The following is a 25,978-nucleotide window of genomic DNA, read 5'->3' on the forward strand; positions in this document are numbered from 1 at the left end:
AGGACCTACTGCTAGACAGGCAGCCCAGAATGTTCCAGATATGCCAGACCCATCTTGTTCGGTATGCAAATAACGGTCAGAAATGCCCTAAAGGACAACTTTGAGGACTGGACTGCTTTGATGCAACTAATATCATCCTTGTTTCAGCAAAGATTAATAAGATGGAGCAGCTAAACTTCTGTGAAAGACTATTCTTTGTCTTAATTTACTTTCTTGATACAAGAAAAATTGAGTAACAGTGGCTGTACTGTCCTAGCAATAGTTCCATCCTGTACTGGAGAGCATACTTCCATGAGAAATGACTGTGTTCAAGACTGACTCCCTATTTTATTTTCTGCATTATGTTAGGTTCCTCTTTTGCTGCTTGCTAGGAAGGTTACTCTAAAATGAGCTGTATGGCCCAGTAGCAGAGTGTTATTTAAAACTAGGTTGAAATAGAGGTCCATCCATCTTACTTTCCAGAGCATACCTGCCCTAACATGTTCCAGAAAATATTTTGAGTATCAGGCTTAAAAAAAACAGAAATTGTTCGGTGATCTTTCTACAATCCAAGAACAAAGCCTTCACATACTCTTCTGCACATGTTCCTGTAGAAGCTTTGTCTTAATTTCCGATGGTAGATTGGTATTTGTTAATTCAGCAAATCTCTATGCTGATTTTTTTCCTAGAGATTTTACTTTCAATTTTTGTTTGACCTTAGATTATTCATACTAACTCCTCAGTTTTGAAGTTTCAGCTTTTGTGGGCAGTTTCTGAGGCTGATATCTAGGATTTATCCTCATGTGTCTCTTAGCTGAACTCTTGCAGTATAATTTTGGAATGTTGAAATTTCATATGTCAGCAATTAGACCATGCACTAAAACTAGGCTTCCTAACCATGGTAAAACAAAGATTTGTTTTTTTGAAAAGGATTTCTGAAACAAACAAACAAAAAAATCCTAATACTACTGTGATATTGGATGAATATCACAGAATAGTGACTTCTGAGATGAATTTCTGATGTTACACAGGGGCCAACATGAAACAGAGTGTCTTTATGCCTTATGAGTGGTTTATTAGGCATGCTGGAACCAGGGTAGTTTTTTATTTAAAGTAATACTAGTGATTGACATTGAACATTCAGCTGTGAGAATGTCATTAGGTGTGTGAGGATATGGATGATGCATGTTGGTGGTAAGCACATCAGATCTCAAAGTATGCACTGATCTATTGAAAATAACACACTAAGCCTCTCAGGGGCCACACCAGATTCTGGCTCCAGGGTCCTCTTTGGGAAACACTGAGCATGTGTGTGCATGTGTGGAACTTGTGCTGCTCCATGGAAAATGGAGTGTCAGAGGAATTGCAAAATTGAATTTAGGTGGTGGCAAACAAGCCAGGACTGATGGAAACTGTACTGACTGTCAGTATCTCTTCTTGGAAATAAAGAATGTTTTTGATTGCTTCCAGCCTTCTGGAGGAGAGGGGGAATAAAGGAGAAGGTGACTCAGGAATGACATCTCATTGTCAGAATATATTCCCTTTTCTCAACAATTTCTTTTAAATATAACGTGTCAACATGAGTATTTTCTATTTACCAAAATACATTTAGGCTTGCATTTATTTGTTCTTCTTTTAATACATCTGTATTTTCATAAGTTGAAAACAGATAAATTGCATTCTAGTTTTTCTGGAAACATTGCAGAATTCTGGCATCATGGAAGTCGATGTCCAAACTGTCAGAGACTTAGAAAGGGCTAAGATTCAGAGTGCAGTTTAACATAACCAAACAGATAACCAACATTATCTAGCTTCCCATATTCTGGGGAGATGACCAGCGGAGAGTGATGTAATCTTACTTGATAGCACTGAAGAGTCATTTGTTGCTCTGTTGGTGAATTCCTAAGTGCAGCACAAAACACACATGCTTTCTAAATGGTGTAATCATAGCATAGCTCTTCCTAAAACCTTGTTAAAAACATAAAGGTGTTAGGTTTTTCTTCCTGCTGTTAAGTTCCTCTTTTCTTCCTCACAAGAATAATTTTAGGCAGAAAGAGAGAGAAATAATATAGTGCAAGTAGTTGCATGGAAGTTGATCTCACTTTTGTCACTAAAGAAAGTGTAAGAATGCACTTGCCTTAAATCTTCATTAAGGACTTCGTTAAGTTCTTTTGTCTTTTTTCCATACTGAAAGAAATTCCCATGTGATCAACATTTGAATCTTGCACTGACTTGTATTATTGTAACTTTCTAGGAGAGTTATGTTACTGATTCCTGGTCACAGAAATCAAGTGGACAGAAAGAAAAGTAGTCTGGAAAGGAATGATTCATTACCTACTTGAAATACATTACTTTGGGTAGTTAAAAGAACCTAGTACTGTCAGAAGAATAGAAATTCGAAAACATGGAAAGGACTGTAGCTTTGTTACCTGACTTCACACTAAAACGTACTTGACAATGTTGGAATATTGTAGAGAAGGAACTGAAAGGTATTCCCAATAAAGAGTAGTAAGGAAAGTGATGGCTGAGCCATACATGATATTTTGAAATGCTGTCATAGGTTTCTCCCTCCACCCCTTTGCATGTTTTTAATGAAGTCAGAAAGCCTTTCCTTGGGGTGCACAGCAAGGTGCTGAAGCTTTCCAGCTCGTGTGTGTGTTCACTGCTGGGCAATGACAGCAGTTATTTTCTTTGGATTTATGCCTAGTCCATTAAAGTTTACTTAACATTGTAGTCCTTCATACCTTTTTGTCAGACTGGTACAGAGCAAAGGACCCATGAATGTCTAGTTAAGACTGCCTAAACTTGAGAAATGGCAGAAGTGATGTGCATTGGGAGATTTGTTGGAATGCTGAGAGCACAAGAGTGAGTACATAATAAAACACATGGAGTGAGGCAGCGTGGCATATAATACTTTCTTCTAATCACTTTCTTTTACTATAAAGTGTTGGTCACTTTGCTCTATTAAGCTTCTTTTCTGTAATTCACAGTAACAAAATAGATATTTCTGTGTGCACATTTCAACATGGTAACAGTAAATTTGCTTTCATGTTTAGAGGGAATAAAATGTTAGGTTTGTATATAAATTACTAAGTTTTTGAGGGTTTTTTTTTTCCCAAGGCAAAAGACTGGATGAACTTATGTTTTTGAACTGAGAGGGAGGATTAAATAATGAATTCCCCCTTTGCTTTCATAGACTTTCCTCAGTTTCTTTCTTGGTTCTTACAGGTAGTGATTTACTTAAAAAAAATTGTTGTGTTCCATCACAGAATAAATAACTACACTTCCAAGACAGTAAAATGCTAGTTAGCACTGCCGAAATAATTACTTCTTCAATTTCTTTCAACTTTTATTGAGATTTTTTTTTTTTTGTTAATTTCTCTAAAAACTTGTTTTTCCAGATTATCTTTAAGAATTGAGCCAGGTAACAGCTCTCCTCGACTGGTTTCCTCCAAAGAAGATCTTGCAGGTATAAAACATCATTTGAAAATTTGAGTAAGGAAATAATTTTAATTACAGAAATCTTCTAGTGAAGTATATAGGAAAACCCGAAGGTTCATCAGTAGCATGAGTCAACAGGAAAGATTGCTGACTTGTATGAAAGCAGTTCCAGTTCAAGGGATGTCACAGAGTGTTTGCCAGTGTTGGAACAGGTGTCAGAATATGGGATTTTTTTACAAATGCTTGCGTTTTCATCATTATTTAATAAGTCAAGAAAAAAGAGCCCTCTTGGAATACCAAAAAAAAAAACAGTGCAGTGAATTACACAGGAAATTCTTCCTTCAGGTTTCTGTGTGATCACATACATTTGAGACAATTTCATTGTGGACAGCAGGAGGACAAAAGATTTGTAGCAACAATAGCTTCTAGAAACATCTGGAAAACTGGAGTACTATCCATAAGTTGACAAAAGCTAATCTGCTGTTTATTGCTGTGACCAGACTAAACAAACATCAGGCTATGTGAAATGTACTTCCTGCTATATGACCTATTAACTCAAAAGCTGTTCTGTTTTAATCTCTTGAACCTGAATGGCCAATTTTCTGTCTCATTATGTAAAACCATGTGTGAATGTAGAAACCCCAAGGAGTCCAGACCACAGCTGACATGCATTTATTTAATTTAACTGGCATTCAAAATGTCTTTTCTTCTCACCAATGAAAGACAAAGTAAATGAGAGTAAGAAAAAGGAAGACGCTAAATATAAAATGAAGAAAAGGCCCATGTGTTTTTCCTCTGCCTCCCAGCTCTTCATGTTGGCTCCTGTCAAATGACCAGTTGTTTATAGGAAACCTCTTGTTTGTCCTAGTATTGTGATTGCTATTCCCAGAGTCAGATAAACATTTGGCCTGGTCTTCAGTTTCTTTAGGAAGGTGCTTTTCTTTTCCCTGCTTAATGCTCAGTATTATTAATTGCTGCATAAAGGATATTTTGTCTTTTTTATTAGATGAGTTCAAAAGTAGCTCATAATGAGCACTTTCTTCATACAGAAATGCATTTGGAAGTTAACTTCCCCACAGGAGCCATCGCAGTGTTGTTCTCGGGATCTGTGTCTGGAAAGGTGTTGATAAGTTACCAGGCTTCTGCTAAGCAGTGCCCGCTGCATCAAGGCTATCTCTCCAAACCCAACACCCTGTCAAAAAGGCCAGTGGGCTGGAGATGGGCAAGAGGCTGGGAGAGTACATAGCCAGGACAGCTGATTTAAGCTGCCCAAAGAGATATTCTATACCATATGACACACTCATCAATAAAAGCTAAGAGAAAGGGGGGACGAGGCATTTATTATTAAGATGTTTATCTTCCTAAGCACGTGCTACAATGCTTGGGTTAGGCCGTGGCTTCTTATTGCCCGCTGATGGGAAGTAGATGATAAATTTTTCTTGTGATTTCTTTTTCTTCTGCACACAGTGCTTTTTAAAATTAATTTGCCTTTATCTCAGCCCTCAAAGGTTTTGTATCTTATTTTCTTCACCTTGTCCTGTGAAGGCTGGGCAGTACTGACAGCCCATGAAAGTCAACCCACCACATCATGCCACATTTTCTTTTGCTTTTGTGAGGATTTGATTTTTCATACTAGAGACTTGAAACAAAGTCATTGCCTCTCATTTGATTACGTCTTTCTTACATTTATAAAGCAGACAAATAAACTCTTTTTGTTCTCTGACTTTTACTTTGTAGTACTCATGTCTGCATGCTCAAGTCTTGAACTTTGATGTTAACACTTCATTTGTATGATTATGGAATATAATTTCAGTCCTAGCAGCATGGCATGTGATCATCACCGGTACTCTGTAAGTCTTAATCAAGGGCTGAGACCTTATTAGAACTCTAATGGAAGGCAATTAAAAATACAGTTCCAAAGTTGGAAGCAAGAATTTTGAACTTGTCTGATCTAGGTAAGGAATACAGCATGATACTGCAGTGAGCTCAGCTGGAGTCCACAAAAATTGATTGGGACAATGTTCAGCAGTACCTACTTCATTGAATACGGGATCCTATAGTATCTGGTAGTATTAGGAGAGGGTGAATTTTCCCTTCTGAATCTGCAGTGCCCTTAAGTGCTCTCTAAGGTTGTTTTACTCAGAGTGAGAATTAATGTGATGACTAGAAACCAAGTGCTGAGTCATTCCTATTGCTCCATTCTTCTGTTAGTATTTCCTTCGAAAGCTTGACCCTTTTGTGGACTACTGTATTTATTTCTTGCTCAGCTAGAGAGTTCTCACTTACTGCCAGTTAGACAATGAATGCCATCGGCATTTTGTAATATCCACAGGAATTTTTCAGTGAGCTGCACCTGTGTGACTGGAAAAATGCTACTAAATGGGATCGAGTACATTTTACTGAAAATATATTTTTCTGAAAGGAGAAGGTTTATTAAGTAAGTTAGCATAAATTCAAATTGAAATCTAAGTAACCATGAAGGCATCAATTTATTGTTTATTTCACAACATTAATAAATAGGAGTATTGCCATATATTAGTTTTGAGTAATTCTGAACAAAAATACTCAAATATTAGTAATGAGATATTTGAACATGGAGAATTAAAAGTAGCACATTTACAGATATTGCTGTCAATTTTATTTGGATTCAAATTATACCTTGAAATTAATTCCACTTTGGACATTGTATGTCAGAAGTAAGTCCTTTGCAGGTGGTAAGCTACAATGATGATAGATGATGTCAAAGTACTTTGGGCAGTAGTTTAATGTTCCAGTTAATAGCTTAAGGCATGGGAGTTTGATAATAGTGATTTAAAGTTAAAGGTTCTTAGCCCATAAGGCCAGTCATCAGTTCAGTTGTCTCGATAGTACAAAGGTTAATACATTACTAATAGCAATAGGTCTAGTTGAGTTTTGCCTGTGACATGCTGCCTCCTTAGAGATCAGCATGTGTTTCCAGAGACAGAAAAAAAGTTCAATATCATTGGTAATAATTCCAAAGCCTATAATGGGATTAAGTGCAGGGAATAGTGTCATCTTTGTGTTCTAAAATATAATTGTATGTGTTGATGATGGAAATTGATTTTACTTGCCAGCACTGCAAATTTATCTTCCACCCAGTTTTCTCTCTTTCAAAAAAATATTAACAGTTTACTGTAGCCAGAGACATTGTGGGTTTCTTTTTTTCAGTTAAGTCCTGCAGCATTTCTATTTGCAAAGTGCTGGAGAAAACCATGTGTCCATTTTCCACTTCTTTTGCCAACTAGTTTTCCAGTAAATTCAAACAGGAGGCAGGCATCTGATTAAAGTGACTGTCTCACAACAAGCTATGTTTTGTATATTAGTGGCTAAAAGGGCCTCATTTAATTACCAAATGCATATATAATTGTGAATAGTGCTTTCACAGGAAGATTTAATGTCTTCCATAATGCTGCAGATTCTTGTCCCTCACAAGTATCACTTAAGAAAGAGCTTTAAGCAGTTAAGTTGAATGCTTTCGGGAACCGTGTGATTCACACAACTTCCTTGGCAGCAGCTTAAGTCTGTTCATTCTGCCTTGCTGTGGTTTGAGAGAGAGAGAGAGAGAATGCATCTGGAGAGCTTATAGTATGCTAACTGTTCACAGTTTCTAGTTGAATTAGCTGTAAAAGACATCTCTGTTCCTGCAGTGTTAGCTGAAAGGTGCTTGTCATTTATGGTATGGCTGTTAGGTTGTTTTGGAAGGTATAACTCAGTAGAATTTCCCAGAACAAAGGAAAAGATTTAATGCAATATATGGTAAATGTAAGCCTTCTAAGCAACTGAAGTTCCTCAGAATCTGCACACCCAAGTGTAGCTCGGTAGAGAAATGTTCTGTTATGCATACTCTTTCTCATCATGTTATTTGGAAAAGTTCAGGGTGCAGTGCTAAGCAGAACATACAAAGTGGTTCACTCATTCTCTGAAATATAGCATATTTACTCTGTCTTGAAAAACAATATAAAAAGTTCAAATAATGGTAAAATAATTACCATATCCAGAAAATTGTATCTAATACTAAGTGACTCAAAGACTGGTCATAACAATTCTGTGATTTTTAATGAACCCCTTCATTAAAATTAACACCTAGCATTAAATGTTAGCAACAGCCAGGCCTCTGCTGTGGGTAGCCCTTATTTTGGGGCATTTGTTGTCATTTGTTATGCAGTAGTCAGGGATGGACCCTCACCCCCCCGCCTTTTTTTTTTTTTTTTTCCTTTTTGTTTTTTCCCTCAAGTAGGTCTTGGTGTAATTCTTGAGGGGAAAATAATTAGACCAGAGGTTTTCTGTTACCATCATACCAGGACTGTGGAATAATTAATCTGAAACAGGTATAATCTCTTCTTTGTTACTCAGGTAAAATTCAGCCCATATTGCCAAGTCCATTCAGCTTTGAGAGCTAGCTCATAACAAACTTTTAGAGTATATATTTTAATTAATTAGAAGAGGTCAATTATTGGATGTAGAGTATGTGATATATAGGAGATGAAAATCTAGAAACAGAAGGAAGAAAGACTGAGGATGTTTGCATATTTGTAACCCTCTGAACTAACTATACTACATTAGTGATATCTCTACAGCAGTTACAGCATTTTATAATAAAAAACCCCCCACACCATCATTTTCCATGTAAACACTGAGTTTGACATTTAGTTTTGCCATTTGTTTTACTGGTTGCTTTGGCAACTAATAAATAGTTTGTGTTAAGTGCTTTAGCAGCTAGTCATTCTGTGGAAATGAGGATTGTCTAATCCTTGTGCAAGTTCTTGGTCATTGCTTCATGTGCACCATGTCTGCTTTTCTTACACAGGACTTAGGGTGGAAATGGGAGAACTAAGTTTTCTTCACATAAATTTACAGATTGTGCAGAAAACTTTACTCTTTGGTTTACATTCTCTTCCTCTGTGATACTTTCCTGAGAAACTTTTACAACTCACTGGAGTATTTTTGAAACAAATCAATACCAGACAAATCAGTGGATTCACATGTTATCAACTACTAAATCCAGCTGGAATTAGTGTACTGTGGGTTTTTTCTTAACATACCAAAGCTTCACAAAAATTGTAGAAGAATATTCTGTCAAAACAAATATGAATTTTCCATGGAGGGAATGATTTGGCTCAGTTTTTAACTTCCTCGCTTTCTATTACTTTCTGTGCCTCCTTACCAAACAAGTCTAATGTCCGAGTTCATTGATGCTTATTTTAACTACCAAGCTATTATCCTGAGGAATGTTACAAATACAGACCAGCCAGAGGACAAAGGGCTTTTCTGCCTTGTTCTTTGGAGGTTTAGTTGGTTTTGGTCTTTTGGTTTTAACTCTTCTTTTCACAGCAGTCACCTGAAATAGTTTCTGTAAAAAGTTGGGGTTGTTTGGTTTTTTTTTTTGATTGATTGGTTAATGCATTTGGTTGAACCCAAACTTTAGTTTCCCTGCAGCTATGCTCCCACAATGGCTATGTCTTCATTGCCAATCTTGATGTCACCCAAGCCCATATACTGCCTTGTAGATCCAACTGCAAAAACTTCAGTGTTTTTGCTGAAGTGTAAGTCTGGGGTTTGCACATTCCACTGGTAACAGAATATGTAATACAAATGCTGACAATTAGTGATTCCATAAAAGTGTCACTTAAAATTAAAAATACCACTTCTATACAGGAAGCATTTGAAGGAAATCCACTCAAGTGTGCTTACTGTGCAGTCAGAAGTATGTGTGTGTGTGAGTGTGTGTGTGACAGCTTTTGGGGAGCTTGGAGGAGCAGGGGGAAGTTCAGTCAAGAACTCAGATTCTTGTTTTTAGTTTGCTCTTGTCTGAGAAGCAGCCATAACAACATTACATGTTGTATGCATTAGTAGTCTTGTTGAATTGTAAAGCAATACTCTGAAAATTAAAACTGCTCTTTTACAATAGCCACCATTCTAGGTGTATTTTTTTCCTGTCATTCTTGATTCTGTGCACAAAATTAATCTAAAGTTATTGATTGTGTATTTTGTAAGTAGGTATTTCTCTTTGCAAGTTTAATTATCACATACTGATTAAAATGGAAACAGAGCAGTAAAAATTTACAGTGGATATTTAACTAGAGAGTCTGTAGATTGGAATGTCTTTATTTTTTAGAAACAGAGCTAGTAAGTTTTACTTCTTAACTGCTCAGCAAAAAATAGTGAATAGTTGAGACTGTTATACTTTCCTGAAAAATCACTCAGTTCTTCATCATATAATATGCAACTCATTTTCAGTTTTTAGTTTGCATATCTAGTACTGGTTTATTGATAGCTTTTTAGTGGAGAAAAATTGTGAACTGTAACTCCCTCACCCTACTGCTTTTTTTAAAAGCTCTGGAGACTGTAAATGTTCACATGTTTTACTGAAGGATTGCAAAAGTAACATTCATTTATAACATTTGAAGGATTATTCATGGAAAAATTATGCAAAGGAAAAAACAGTGAGATCCTTTGGGATACGTGTAAACTTTTCCAAATGTTCTTGCCACAGATCTCTGAACAGCATTTGACTTGCTCTGATGAAGTTGTCTCACGTTCCCTAATGCAAACACATTTTTAATAACATTTTAATATTTTTATACATCATTCTTGTGCATGTCAGCATAATCTTGAAAATGATGCTGAGAAATAATGAAAACCAAACTAACCCTTGTTCATGCCAGCTGACTGGAAAATCCTGCTAAGAGTGCTTTGTCTCCATGAAAGGCAAAATAACAGAGTAGCAATCATGGTAACAGTATGCACTAGGAGTGGAGCCAGAAGAGTAAAGACAAGAGTTAGCAGTAGCAGATGACTTCACTTACTGGAAAAAAGGGGCAAAATAACTCAATCCCAAATGAATTTGAGTATTGGAATTTTGTTATCAGCAGTATCAGGCATAACTTCCCCAGCTAATTGCTCAGCAGTCTGGTATGTCCATAAATATCCCTTGGTCTGTGCAGTTGTCATCAGTATCTCACTGCTTACCCACTTTGGCATCCTTCTTGACATGGGCTCTCTTTGTCTCTTACTCCTTTACAGAAATGAGGTCATCTGCTCTGTGCCCCATAACTCGTGCTGACACTCACTACACCCCAGATTTCTTGCCGAACTAAGTGTAGCCAGCTGAAGAGAACTCTATAAACTTCACCATTCTTCTTCATAGGCATTTGGCAGCAGAGCAGATACAAAGACTATGTAAAGATGTTTCAGCTCAGATTCTTATTACCGTAGCACAGGGTTAACAGAGCTAAACTGTATGGATTTCCTTCTATTGCCTTGGAGAAAAGGAGGACGCAGAACTACGTTGAAAATGGTCAGTCCAGCCATAATAATACCAGCACAGATGATATTTCTGTTTTCATCTGGTCCCACAAAGCATTCTGTTTTCTGCCATCAGGATCTTCACTGAAGACACCTAACTGGGAATTTGAATAAGTCACAGAATCACAGCATAGCTGGAAGAGACCACAGTGGGTCATCTAGTCCCAGCTCCCTGTTCAAGTAGGGTCATCCTACAGCACATGGCCCAGCACTGTGTCAGATGGCTCTGGAATACCTCCAAAGAAGGAAGCTCCACAAGCTCTCTCTAGGCAGTGTGCTCCAGTGGTCTGTCAATCTGGGTCCATTTCCTTCTTTGACAGGACTGATGCAAGCAATTGTGATTGCCATATGTCATAGCGAGGAAGCCAAGCTGGACTGTTGTCTTAAGTTCTAAGACTCTTACACCTATTTCCGCAAACTTTGTCACCCTTGACATGTCACACCTTAAGCCTGGCAATATTTTTTGTGAACTGAAATTTTAGTCCCTAAAATTATTTTTATATTATTCATAATATTCCCTAGTATTATATTATAATCTGAGATGTGGAGTCCTTTTAGACCTGCTACATAATTTGTTTCAGGGGGAGTGTGGCAGTTTATCAAACTTTTTCTGTTTAAAGCTGTCCAGGTAATAAAAGCTCTTACTTAAATCAAGCAATCATCATCTTTATAATGATTAATCTTTAGATAGTTTCATGTTGCAATCATATTAGAGTAAATTTCAGTCCATGCTCCCTAAAGAGAGGGAGAAAAAAAGGGAGTGTAGAGTGAAAAGTCTCAAACTATTATTTCTTGCTGGATAATATCTCTTACTCTTTGTAGGTTTTGATAGTAACATTTGAACCTACCTGGAGTCAAATCCAGCCAGCTTTGATTTTGTAATAACTTGATTGTGTCAGCACTGGGCTTGTTATTGTGCTGTTCTTTCTGATAAAGTAATTTTGAAGGAGTCGCATGCTTTTGTTTTGTTGCATATCAGTGCTTTGGAACAAAATTAGTTAAACTGCTTTCAGGTCTCTGATTCTCCACTGTGAGAAACTTAACCTTTACACTATTATGTGTTACAAAATTTAACAGTTATTTCTACATGTGGCGCAATGTCTGTGTGAAGAAGCACTGCACTGTACTGATAATCCTCTAGGGCTGTGCTTTAAGATTGCTACTATTTCACAGGCTGTGGTTTCAGTAACTTGTTAAAAATAATACTTCAGTAGCATTCAGTGAACTTAAAAGAACTTAATGTCATCGACTTGAAAAAAACTTAATGTAAATCAAGATTGAGAGCTGGCATCAGAAACTCCTTTTTTGGGAACCTAGTCCATCAGAAGAACTGGAGGTTTTCAAACTAAAGAACTTGTAATCATTTCTGAAACTTCTGAAGGCATTTGTTTTGTCTCTGCATAAATTTTAATTTGTCATGAAAATCCATGGTAAAAGACTTTAGTGAAATGTATAGTCTTGCTACTAATGCAGCAGATAAGATTTTTCAGACCTAATGGTGAATTATGAATCCATACAGTTTTTACATTAAACTAGGCAACACAATTGCATTCATAATCATACTTTTTCTTGTCCTAATTTGTGCTTCACCTCCATGGCAGAAATGGAAGATGAAGGGCTTTGGTTTTAGGGAAGAAGCTTCCAGTGTTGTGTTACAGCCCAAATGCATCAAAATTTTAGTTGTATGTGCAGCAAGAATATTGTACTGGGCCCTCTCCAACATCCCAGATGTGCGTCTTTAGGTGAATCTCTGGATGAAGTAATGACTGAAAGTCATTTTTTAAAACTGCACATGGCCATTAGGTATAAGACCTTCTCTGAAGCTGCATATGCCAGTGACTGATGCTATGACTGTTGTGTTTCACAAATTTACAGTTGTGTGATGGTAGCAAAGATGGGCAGGCAAAAATGCTGTCCCGATGAACTATATGAATGAGGCAGAAAGCATGCTTAAGAACTGCTTTATCTTTGTTCTCCTACTAAATTGATGGTCTGATGAATAATACTACTGAAGGTTCCTCTAACAAACTTGTCCCTCCTCTCTGTATTGCTAAAAGAAGTTGTGTCTTTTTTGCTTGTCTTGGGGCTCCCTTCATTAGTAATTAAGCAGCATAATGAACTGTTTGCTCAAATGTGCAGAATATTGTGGATTAAATCTTTCCCCTAACTGCTAGGGAAAACCCTTTGCAATTTTTCCTAGTTACAGTCCAGTTCACAGTGAAATTCCAGAGTCTGGGCTATGGTGAAATAAAAAGACAAATAATTTGGAATTAATTTATTTGTTTCCTACAACTTGACATAAGTCTATATTGCAGAGTGAGCATGGGCAGGAAAGCATCTTGTGTTTATTTGGGGGTTTTTTTGCCTCTTACTGGGACAAACTCATTACTGGTTCTCCTATTTCTTCTTGTGTCTCATGAATCCTCAGTTCAAGACAGAAGAAGATGATACCTTCCTTCAGGGTGCTTCAGGGTAGAGAGAGCAGCCTGTATAACAAATAGAAACAGAATGTCTCAAGTAAGGAGAGACTTCTAAGGATCATTGAGTCCAACTTCCTGCTCCTTGCAGGGCTCCGTAAAACTAAATTATATCACTAAGAGTGTTGTGATATAACCAGACTCACCTTGTACTCTGACAGTCTTGGTGCCATGACCACTTCCCTGGGAAGTTTTGTCTCTCAGAACCATTTCTGCTAAAAGTTCATGTTCATCCTGTTGTCAAACTGTGCTGTGGAATGTTGGTGTTTTGGATTGGTTTTGAGGTTTGTTTTTTTTTCTGTTTCAGTTTATTACTTATTTGATGCCAGACACTTTTGTAAAGATTCTGATGATGATTGTACATGGCTTTTCACATCACAAAGTTTCTTCTTGTGTCAACCTCCTAATGAGTGGTTTTGGTAAGAGTCCAGAAGCTGACTAAGCTGAGGTTGCTTGAACCTCCAAGAAGGGATTTTTGTAATGTAGAGGAAAGTCTGTCTGCTCCAGTACCTGGACTGTCCCAAGGAGAAAGATATGGGGCAGATGGCAACTTTGATGACCACTGTTCCCACTTTCATCACAAGCACCAATGCCATAACTAAGCGTTTAAAAGTAAAATCTCAGCTGTTTGCTGTGAAGGCAAGAAGAGCCTGGCATTTACTGAGGATGAATACAGTTTTCCACTGTATTGCAAAGGTCACTGCCTGCCTTTTGTGAACAGCATCGAGGAGCTGGAACAAAACCATGTTTTCTGTGAGGCCTCATAAAATCTGTAAATTGAGAGGAAGAATGATCACAGTGAGACATCTCTAGAGCTCATAGATGTTTGAGAAGTAATGCATCTGTCCATCCATTAGGTATATGAAGAGCCCTTGGTTTTTCTTACATGCTCAAGCTGTGAGTCAGTATGAGCAGATTGTTTACAGTTTATTCACAACATGAAGTTGTGAACAAAATTCAAAACACATGTGAACGTTCCTGTTCACACCTGAAGTACAAACCGACTTTATGGCTCTGCATATTACACTTTGGCACATCCAGCTGTTGTAAGGAAGCCGAGAGTTTTTGTGGTTCATTGTTAAAAGTATGAGAAAAACTATTTTTAAAATTACTCCAGGGAGTTCAAGATTATGGAGATGAACTTTTAACAAAAATGGATGGTGTCACCCTAATGGGCAAGAAACAGTGCTTCAGAAATGGTGCCATTTGGTTATCTGTAAAAATGAATTTTAATCAGTTCCTAAACACGCCATTGAAATTTCTGGGATTTGCATCAGTCCGGTGTTAAATAATCTCTGTCTTTTAGGTCCATCTGACATGTCAGCAGTTATGAAATTCAGCAGGAGACCCACATGCCCTGATGCCTCAGTTGCAGCAAGTCTACCTACACCTCCTGTACCAAGGCACCGGAAGAGTCACAGCCTAGGAAACAAGTGTGTAATCCCAGCTGTCTCATGCTCAGGCAGTTAGTTACATGTGTCACAAAAATTTAAGATAGTAGCAGAGAACATGCTACTATTTGTCCTTTCCATTTCTTGTATTGCAAAAGTGTCTCAGGCTCTAGTACGTGTTCCCCAGGTTTTCTCTTGACACTTTTGTTATTTTTGCTGACTCTATTCTCTGCTAGCGCCAGGCACTGGCAATACTTGAAAGCTGCTTATCCACTTTGGTCTGTGGATTCCTGGTGTGTCTCCTTTTTCTAGGTTTCTGCTTTTGGTGCCACCAAGGATGTTCACATTTTGTACGGAGAAGTCAAAACATTTACAACTTCCCAGCTACAGAAATTTAATAATTGTTACTGACAAAGAGAAGTAAAATATGAAACGCATTTTGATAGTAAAAGAGCATATGTACAGTACATGGTAGCGTATAATTGCCTGCTCCTTAATAGCCTGCTGATGAGGCAGAGGCTTAGTGGAAATATTGTGAGCCAAGGCTTGCTGGTAGATGACATAAGAGGGGTTTCGCATTTTTCTCTTCTTCCATGTTCCAGTATGATGTGTCAGCTGAGCGTCGTGGAGAGCAAAAGCGCCACCTTCCCGACGGAGCGGCCACGGCACCTGCTGGACGACAGTGTCCTGGAGTGTCACAGTCCCGCGCGTGGCCACGCGCCCAGCACACGCCTTGCCAACGGCCTCTCCGTAGGTATGTCTGGGGAGTGACACCCTGCTCCTGTCCCCAGGGCGCTGCAGACTCACAGGTATCTGAAAGCAGAAAATTAGGAAGATCATTAGTTCCCTTGCAAAGACTGATTGTTTTCATGGATGGAAGTAGATCAGAACTGCTACCTGGTCAATGTAACATCAGTTTTCCTTGATTAACCACTGATGCTTTTGGTAAAAGTGGCATGAAAGAAGATTGGTTTTGTAGATGCTCGGTGTGTGACACAAAGTGTTTGTCAGCTTTTACCGGGAGGGGGGAAGTGGATATGTATTTTAAAAGCTACCTTTACGCAAATAAAGCTTTAATTTTAACTATATGTTTTAGAAGATAGGGGATTTGTTTGGTAGTACTCTCTAAGACTTATAAAGAAACGTAAAATGAACACATTATGGTATTATAATTAATAAAGAAATTATTATAATATCAAAAAAGTGATCAAGAATCTGTGTTCTAAGCAAGAGAAAGCTACCTTTTAAGAGATTCAGGCAATTTCTAGAATAAGAAATTGACTGTGAAAGATAGCACATTACTTGACCAAGAGTTGGACACTGAGATGATCTTTTTCGCTTCTGAAAATACAGGAACAGCTCAGTGTGTTAAAACTGAGCATTAGAAGATCAGTCCTGGGCAAATTAAAACTGTGAGCTAAATAGCTGTGCCAGAAAAGGAGGGAAAATTGGGTGATGGGCTTGAAGGAGAGATAGGAACTTTAGTTATGAATACCATCATATATGTATATATTTTAATAATTCCTAGCAGCAGCAAACAGCTGACATATCCTCTATTAGAGGTGTGTTTGCTTCTTGAAAATAAACCGTGATACCATATCTAATAACTTCAATTGACTTATGGATATTGTGCTAGAAATATTGTCTTACAAAGGAGCTGGATTTTATGTACCTGAAGTTCTCAGGTTCTGAAGTAGAAGCATGATGAAAATAAAAGTAATGGTATTAAAACACAGCAATAACATGAGTTAAGAGTGAGATACTATAAATGGAGAGGCTCATGTAAGCCTCTTCCAACTAAAGATTTTACCATGAACTCTAAACACTTCTTCAAAACATTATTTGAGTAAGCGGTGTCCACAGTACTATACAAAAGAGTATTCTGGTGATCCACATACATTGGCTTTGTATTTTCCCATGGGTGGTTTTCTTACTCCTTCTCTGTACTACTCTCTTTCTAGATAGCAGTGAAAGCTCAGAATTTAGTGAGGAGCTGCCGTCAGGGCTTGAAAGGTGAGTTAGTCTTCATGTACACTCACTGAGCACTCTACAGACTTAGCTAAGAAATTCACAAATGATCCCTAACATAGGTAAGCCCTAAATCAATAGTTATTTTTATCAAATTATTGATTAGTTAGGAAAAAATGGCAAACATTTTGAAATAAAGCACTGTAAAGGTATTGGACCTGAAAAGATTAGGGGCTATCTCTGTCATATTTACCAAACCCTAAAGAATACTGCTCATCAGATATTTGCATTCACAAACAGGGGTCGTTTATATGCCACGCTGGGGCCTAACTGGAGGGTACCACTCAGGAATTCTCCTCGGAGTCGAAGCTGTGTCTACAGGTACAGTTCCGGGTCTGCCTCTTTCATTGTATGGTGCTAAAATTCAATTTGGGTCTTTACGCTTTCCTAGTGTAATGTCTTTTGGGTCCAAATATCCTTATATGACCATGACAATTTACGAAGTCTCCCCCTCCTGCTTGTAAGAACTCCTGTTAATGGTAAAGCAGGGTTATGGCCCATTCAGATGAAATTCAGTTTAGCTGTTGATTTAACTAATGTTGTCTGGCTTCCATTTTGCAGAAAACTAGGCTTTACTTAGAGTTTTATGAAACCTTTGTGGAAGCAGGTTTGTCATGAAGGCCATCTTTGACTCCCATTACAAGTGATGATGTTAGAAGGATACCTTCCCACAATCTGTTTCCTGATTTACCAGACAGCTACCCGTAATATCTGTCTGTGTCTGTGTGGTGTGTTGATTTTGTTCAGTAAAAGGGTATGACCTTGGACCTCAAGTAAGAGAGGGAACATCCACAAGCCATATGTAGCAGGTGCTCACAATGTTGCTAGTCACGAAGAAGTGGACTTTCTAGAAGCAGGCAATCCATTTACAGATCTAAGAGAGGTGACTCTAAAAATTTTATATCGTTTGAGGGATAAAAATCATTCCTTGCATGTATACCTGACCTGAACTTGATAAATTCTGTGCTGCTGGCAAATGAAGACATATGTTCGAACAGTTAAGAAAATAGGGCCCTGAATCAGTATTCTGCAAATACTGTGATTTAGTTGCAGTTTAAATCCAGTCAGATTTTACTTTGTTTAAATTAGTTTGTTTCAGCCATTGTAGAAGTTATCAATATAATGTATAAATTACAGCTGCCTTACTAAATTATATTGCTTACTTATCATCTTAATTCTGCTCAAATACATAGAGGAATGCTTTGTCTCTCCAGCCCAACGGGCGCATGCAGCTGCACAGCAGGTGGTCCCACAGGAGTCATTACCATGGAAGGGCCTTTAAGAAGAAAAACACTGCTCAAAGAAGGCAAGAAACCTACTGTAAGTAATTCTAATTATAGTTATTCCTATGGTCCTAATTCATTAGTGGCTGGTTTAATTTTCAGAATTATGTTAAGCCTGCAGCTTGATACCGCACAGAATAATGGTTTTATCAATTGTAATTCTCTGATCAAAGTTATAACCAGGTTGTAACAAGTTTGTAACCTTTGTGTGTCATTTGTCATTTGATATGCAGCAGTTTGCGAGTCACGTTTCTAGCTGTGACAGCAGAGCAGGAGTGAAGCAATTGTGTAACTAGCAAGCAGTGTTGTGAGGGCAGAAATAAATCTTGTGGCACTGCCAGGTGACCCAGAGCATCCTGATACTTTCCAGCTAAATAAGCCTGACAAAGGCAGATATTGCAAGATGGACAATGTCTGCATTACATTTCTGTGACAGGAAGTAGATTAATATCTATTAATGAGCTTGTAGATTACAGAACTTGCAGTGGCACTCATAAGAGACTGAAGAGGGAGCTCTTCAGTACGGAATTTTCAAGGGAGGGTAAAAATTCAATTGAATATATTTCTACAATATATTTTGGTGCTTTTGAGATATTGCATTAAAATGGAAAGGCTGCAGGGCAGCCCCCATAGCACCAAAGTCATGGCAATTCATAGTTAACCTGAATTCAAGGGTTTCACATGGTTCTAGTCCTATGTATCTGATAATTTATTTGCTTTCTGAAGGGTTGATTGATGTATTTCACATGCAACCCAGTTCAGTTCAGAGTGAAAAGATCTGAAGAATTCAATTGCAGAGTCAACTCAATAATTTTTTTTAATCAATAGTCTAAGATCTGTACAGTAGAAGGCTGCACACTATTCTTCTCTAAACAATCATTACTGATATTTTCATGAGATACCCAGCAAAGAAGGCTTGTATTCACAGCCAGCCATCAAGCTTTAGGTAGCTGAGCTGATTTACACCAGGAGACGCTCTTTATCTCCATTCCTTGCTTCTAAAATTAACTTTGGTAGCACTTGGACTTGCATGTGAATAAATTTTTGAAATGTCAGAGATATGCAGAGTTTTTCCTAATTTTTTTCCTTTTTCATTCAGCTCTCCTCATGGACTAGATACTGGGTCATGCTTTCAGGATCAACTCTTCTGTACTTCGGAGCAAAAGCTTTAAGAGGCACTGAAAGGAAACATGTAAGCTTTACATTTATTCTAAAACCAAAGATTGAATACTCATAAGTAGATCTGGAAGGGCATCCAAAGTGTACTTTCTGTTCCAGGCTAAGCCATATTTCTGCACAACTTCTACAGTCAAAAGTTAATCTCTGCTACAGTCTCAGCTATGACCGATTTGTCTGTCTTTTCCAGTATAAATCTACACCTGGGAAAAAAGTCTCCATTGCAGGCTGGATGGTGGCACTGCCTGATGACCCAGAGCATCCTGATATTTTCCAGCTAAATAACCCTGACAAAGGTAGATATTGCAAGATGGACAATGTCTGCATTACATTTCTGTGACAGGAAGTAGATTAATATCTATTAATGAGCTTGTAGATTACAGAACTTGCAGTGGCACTCATAAAAGACTGAAGAGGGAGATCTCAATACAGAATTTTCCAGGGAAGGTACAAATTAAATGGAACGTATTTCTACAATATGCTGTGGTGCTCCTGTGCTGCCTGCAGAGATTCATTTCTTTTGACAGTTACTGTAAATTTCACAGAAATTCCTCAGCTAATGTGAGATTGCAGCCCGTCCGTGTATCTCCATACATTGATCTACAAGTCTCTGAATAGCTTCCTTAAAATCAGTCGATATCAAATCTTGACTTACACTGAGGCCAATTAAAATATCAAACCATTTACCAAAATAAGTCTGCTAAGTAATTATTACTTTTTAATAATTTATTTTGCAGTGCCATAACTCATTTCCCTTGATTAAACTTCAAAAGATAAGAAAAATCCTGGAGTTATTTTGCACTTTGAGTGGCTGCTTACAGGTTCTTGAGGCTTTCTTCAGTTTCCATGTTTTCAGCTTTGGTGCTGGATATGGAGTCCCATCTACTCTATGAAGTGCATCATCTGGGAGTTAACTAAAATGCACAAAATATTTGATTGCAGGAAACAATTTGCAGTAGGACATTGAAGAAAACTAAGTTTACAGAAGCCTTGAGAAGAAAGCCAGGATGATGCACAGTCCCCAGTTGTGGTATAACCAGAAACATTTATTAAAAGTGTATATAGCTTTATAATATTTTCAGTATCAGATTAGAATATCACGTGCCTGGATAGCCAATACGGTAACTGTTCACGCGTCTGTTAACCAATAATATAAGGGATTGCATTCCTAGTATTCACGTCAGCCTTTTTCCTTTAAATCAAGTGCTTGTATAACAATTTTTTCTGACAACTACTGTTACATTTTAGAAACTTTGTTACATCTCTCCTGCCTTGACTGAATAGTTCTTGTTCTTCTTAACCAATTGGGCTTTGTTCTCTTATTTCTAAGCGTTCTTTGTTTTCTTGCCGCACACCGACCTACATGGTCTTTTCTGTGGCTGTAATTCAGCCTTTCTGCCTGTGAGGCCACATATGTTCTCATACTTGCTTCACCCAAGAATTGCTGGGTAACATGGCTCACATGGGTTCTGTTACATTAACAGCATCATGTTTGAGCATTTGAGGTGCCAATTAATTTAAGAGTTTAATTCCGGACTTTGGCTTCTGCACAGAAATCAGAGTCCTTTGAAACTGTATGTCTGTCTGTAAATTCTGAGTCTTTAATTTTCTTATTGTTGTAGGCAATGTTTACAAGTTTCAGACTGGTTCAAGGTTTCATGCAATATTATGGCATAAACATCTGGATGACGCGTGCAAAAGCAACAAGCCTCAGGTAAGGTATTTCTACCCACTTTTTCCTATTTTCCAGAAAATCCTTACTAGAAAAGCTCTTTCAATCTGTGTGCACACACATTCCTGTGGGGACAGACATAATTCCTCATTCTGTACGCTGATCCATTTTTTTCAGCGGGAGAAAGACAGATTATTTAAAATTAGAGAATTCCCATCAAATCAGGTTTTGTGCAGGTCTAGCTATTGGTTTGGTTACCCTAGGAGCATATAACCTCTACTCTCAGTTGCTTCAAGCAAGATAACCTCATCTCTTCTTTAGAAGGGACTGTCTCATGGAAAATGAAAGCAACCATACTAGGATGGACTCAATGATCTTAGAGATCTTTCCCAAATGTAATGATTCTATGAGTAATTTACAATCTCTTCTAGGTACCTGCTAATCTAATGTCATTCGAATAATTTCCTCTCCTACCTGGTGCGACTTCAAGTGCCAAACTGAAGAAACAGGTTATTGTTCTCTAAGGAGGAAGAAGAGAATGGTTTTCCTGACATGAGCCAGCCACAGATATTTCAGCACTTTCCTATGTAACTTGAAAGTGATTCTGACACAGCTTTTAAAAGCAGAAAGTGAATGTTATCCCTAGGACCAGATAAAGTCTCATGCACTGAGTGAAAGCAGACAAGTTAGACGGACAGAAGATTAATCCTCACTCCTGCAGGATTCTAGAGCCCTCAACTATTTGTGGTCAGAGACTGCATGAACTGATATTTGGCCGCAAACTGAGCATTATATCTTCTGCCTGTTCTTTTTCAAATGGTTCTTTTTATTGTTAAGCTGCTTTGTGTGACTGAAGAATATTTGGCCCATGTTGGGTTTCAGTTCTTTCTAATGCACAGAATGATTGACAGTGTTAACTTGCTCCAAAGTGTCAATTAGAATAGAAAATTGTGGAACAACATTTTTATAACCTAAGTGCACTGAGTTGCTTGGCAATGTGGCTGCCTCAAATTTTCTATCAAATCTCTGGACAATATGCTGTTCATATTTGAGCTATTTGGGAAAAATGTATTTTGGCATAGGACAGTTGCACTTCTTTTTCATTCAGTTATTTTGCTCAGGAATACACTGGTAATAGATTTAAGGCTGTTTAAATTTATGTTGTGCTGAAGTTTGTCTTTCATTCTTTTACCAATGGCATAGTTGCTCATAAATTTGGTGTTTTGGTTCAGTATGAACATTGTTCATTTCAAATCCCTTAGCATAGGGAAGCAGGTAATCAGGTGTTTTATATCACATGGTCCTGGCTCCTCAGAATGACTCCATATCATTGTTTCTGTTCTGTCCTTCTGTGGACAACTTGGCTCCATTCAGTTCCAGTATGTGTTGTGACTTCAGGACATTAGTACTGGCAGATAGTACTGCTATTATAAAATCGTGGTGGCAGTGAAAGACTGTCCAACAGTGGAGCAAGTACAAAGAAGTCTCCACATCAATATCCAGAGAATAAATGAGCAACAAAAGAAGTGTAACTGGACCTTTTCCTCCGAAGGAGCGCTCTCTGTGCTGTCTTCCTGCTGTACCCTGGCACTCCTGCAGTCAGAATCAGTTTCTGTTCATATGTTAAATTCATCACTTTTTCTTTTTGAAACTCTTTTGCCATATAGCATCATTATTCCGACTTCATCAATCACCAGAAAACCTCTTCTGACTTTCCTAAGATTGCGTAGAGGAGAAATTGGCAAGTCAGCCTCTAACTTACAAACCAGGAACACCATGAAAGTCAGTTTAAGTGAACAGAACCTCTACTAGAACAAGCTCCCTGGCATTAGCAGTATGTATTCTGTGGACTTCCGTGATTTTCTACATTTTAATTTTGAAACTTCTCTAACAACAAGGAGAAAAAGCCAACTGTTTTTTAAATGAAGGTCAAAAGTAAATTTATTGTTCTTTTAAGAGTTGGTGTTACAATCCCGAAAGCCTAATACATACCAGGTTTTCAAGAAAAACAGTTCCTGATAACAAACGCATTTAGATCCTGGGACATGGGAAAGTGTATGTAAAGTTGACAAAATTTATTTGATAACTGAGGAACTCTATGAAAAGAGTGGTAATTAAAAATATATTTGTATTGTTTTTCTCTTTCTTTGCTAACTTAAGACAACTTTGAACTAGGAAATACATGGTTATCTGCAAGGGCAGAGCATCGAACGCCATTAGAGATGGTATAGAAGCTTTTGAATGTGGTAACATCCTGTCAGCAGTAAATTACTTCAGACTGTTAGGCTATGATATAGTCTGAATTATTCTACACCTGCGGATTTTTGTGATTAGTCATCAGTGAGATTTACCATCTCTTCCGCATAGCACAATTGTGAAATTGCTGCAGAGTATTGAGAAATTCAGTGAAAGAATAATGACGGCAGTGAAAGAATACTAGTAAAACATCTTACACCAATTTTGAATTAGTCTTTAAGTATTAAACAGTTCCTAGCTGCTGATAAGAGGTGTTATGATGCCATTTGGTACCATTTGCTATAGCCAGGTACTGCTATGGATAATTGAAAGCTGCTATTGAAATACAACAGGTTGCCTATCACCACTGATTGTTACAGCATTTCCACAAAAAAGATCACAAACCATACAAGTTCTCCTCCATCAAAAAGAACAACAACCACAATAGTTATGTAAAAGTAAGCATTATAACATAATTGCCATTTTCAGAATTGTGAAGATATAATAACTATAGGTAATATTATTAGTTTATTTAATGTATTAATTTATTTAATTGATTTTTCTTTTTTATTATTTAATTATTCATTATTTATTTATTTAATTAATTTTAATGTAATTCAGTGCCAAAATGCATGTTTTTCCAAATAGCACTAAAATGAGGCAAAGAAACTAGTTTTCAAAGTGAGACTGACTTGTCACACTATAATGTGAATCAATTTCAACATTTTGGTTTGTTTTGTGTGGAAGCTGTTGCACTATTTTTGGCTGTATTTTCCAGCAGTCCACTGCATGCCATTTGTGTAAAGGATTCTTTCTAAAATTCTTGTGAACTGTCTCACCTGTAAGAACTCTGGTGTTGGAATCTAGGTTTTTGGCAAAGTATTTTGTTACCTCAGTCTTGTATCAAGTTGCTGCATTTTTCAGTTTGTTACATTGATAATAATGATTGTTTTGCTAATTAAATACTTTAATGTAAAAAAAGTTTGTTTACTACAACAGTAATAGCATTTGGTTGTAAGTTTAAAAATGTGCAGGGTATGTATGCTGTTGACAATAAAATATTCTGAAAAAGAATAGGAGAGGTACAGAAGGAATGTTTTAGCTCAAAGGCAGCATGCATGTTTTATTTGTGAATGAATGGTAATATAATTGAATAGACTTTATAGAGCACAGAGTCCAGCCATTTAGTAGTATAAATACAACAGAATCAACATTTCTAGGATAAAATTGAAAAAGCCTCCAAAATTGCAGCTTTTTCAAGTGAGATTTTGAAAGTCCAAAGAAGTAGAGACAAATTTAAATTTCTTTGCACTTCACATCTAACTCAGCAGGTTTGCAGATGACACCAGAGTGATGCAGTGGCCACACAAGCTTGATGAGAGGCTCGGGCTGACATAATTCTAACGAAAAGATCAAGAGAAACTCTGCTGAGAAGGACTTGGGGGTGCTGGTGTATGAGAGGCTGGACGTGTCCTGGCCATGTGTGCTGGCGGCTCAGAAGCCAGCCATGTCCTGGGCTGCATCAAAAGCAGTGTGGGCAGCAGGGGACAGAGGTGATTCTGCCCCTTGTGAGACCCCACATGGAGTGATTCATCCAGCTCTCAAGTTCGTGGTATAGGAAAGACGTGAACCTGTTGCAGTGGGTCCAGAGAAGAGCTACAAGAACAATCAGAGAGCTGGAGCACCTCAGCTATGAGGAAAGGCTGAGACAGATGGAATTGTTTAGCCCAGAGAAGAAGATGCGCCAAGGAGATGTTATTGCCACCCCTCAGTACTTGAAGGGGACTTACAGGAAAGATGGGGACAGATTTTTTAAGTGAGGCCTATAGTGATAGGAGAACGGATTATAGTTTAAAACTAAAAGAAGGTTGATTCAGACTAGATATAGGGAAGAAATTTTTTGCATTGAGGGTAATGCATTTGATTTGTGAACTGGATCAATGTATCTAGGAAAGACACTTTCAAATTGGAAAAAAAATATTTGGTCCACACAGGGAGGTTGAGGCCTCAGTCTACTATTTTCTACAGCTATTTGCACATGGTTGGGAAGCGCCTAATAGCACTGTTTACATGTCTTTGCAGGAAACTGGTGTGACATACCTCTTACCAAGGATACATCCCTTTGGAGATACACAGCTTTGGCTCTGAAAGAGAACTGTATTGGGTATGCTACAATTTTAAATGTAATAATTACATTTAAAGCATTTCATTGTAATAAGCATTTTACTCTGTGTTCTCCCCAGAAATAAAGACACTCTATGTGGGACATCTCTATGACTGGAACAAAGGTCCGTAACTTACGGCCTTTGGCACTAGAAAAGAAAATCCCACCACAGAATTCCTATGAATGCCAACCTTGTATTTTATTGTAGAAATGATTCAGCTATCATGTCTGTCTCTAAAAGTAGACAGGACTCCAGGACTACTGGATTTTTATCATTGTGTAATTATCAATTTCCCTGTACTTTTTTGAAATTGACTTGCATTTTGAAAATATAATGGCTAGTTTGTGTTTCTCCATTTTACACAAGTTAATTTGACAGTTAGGCATCGGGGTCGAATCCGGAGACCTCCTCGAGAACAGTGCACCACTGCTGATGTCCTTCTTTTGCACGTGTGCCGTCTATGCCGTTCATTTCCAGGACGTGGTGTGTGGGAGCGTTGCCCCCGGCGCACAGCATGTGGACCTGGGTAATCAGCGCTCCGGAGCCGTTGGCGTCCGGATCTGCGGCGGGATGGGCGGGTTCTGCTTCCCAAAATGCGCCGCAGCTGACGCGCATTAGCGTCCCGGGACCGCCGGGCTGCCCCATTCGCGGTCTCACATGGGACCTCCGTCACCGATGCCTCGGGGAACCTGGGAAAGTGGCGGGAGAGGCCAGAGGCGTGGCGGGCAAGGCCGCGGCCCGCCCCGGGGGTCCCTCCGTCCGAGGCCAATTCCTCGTCCCTCGCCCGAACGAGACCTCTGGAGCC

At 38.2% G+C, this 25,978-nt stretch overlaps 1 protein-coding gene across 7 annotated transcripts in view; it reads left to right on the top strand.

Moving 5' to 3' along the window:
- Positions 1–25,523, top strand: part of RALGPS1 (Ral GEF with PH domain and SH3 binding motif 1) — a 76,272-nt gene extending 50,749 nt beyond the window's left edge. For 3 of the 7 annotated variants that reach the window (XM_036393664.2, XM_036393663.2, XM_054516916.1), the window contains 10 exons: positions 3,381–3,448; positions 14,530–14,656; positions 15,217–15,368; positions 16,576–16,627; positions 16,883–16,963; positions 17,836–17,962; positions 19,025–19,117; positions 19,292–19,397; positions 20,724–20,815; positions 21,205–24,082. In XM_036393664.2, coding sequence (XP_036249557.1) covers positions 3,381–3,448; positions 14,530–14,656; positions 15,217–15,368; positions 16,576–16,627; positions 16,883–16,963; positions 17,836–17,962; positions 19,025–19,117; positions 19,292–19,397; positions 20,724–20,815; positions 21,205–21,234 — 928 coding nt within the window. In that variant the 3' untranslated portion in view covers positions 21,235–24,082. The other 4 variants (XM_054516918.1, XM_036393665.2, XM_054516917.1 and 1 more) reach the window with 4 other exon arrangements.
- The last annotated feature ends 455 nt before the right edge of the window (positions 25,524–25,978 follow it).

The sequence above is a fragment of the Molothrus ater genome, chromosome 20, assembly GCF_012460135.2.
Source record: "Molothrus ater isolate BHLD 08-10-18 breed brown headed cowbird chromosome 20, BPBGC_Mater_1.1, whole genome shotgun sequence".
NCBI lineage: Eukaryota > Metazoa > Chordata > Aves > Passeriformes > Icteridae > Molothrus > Molothrus ater.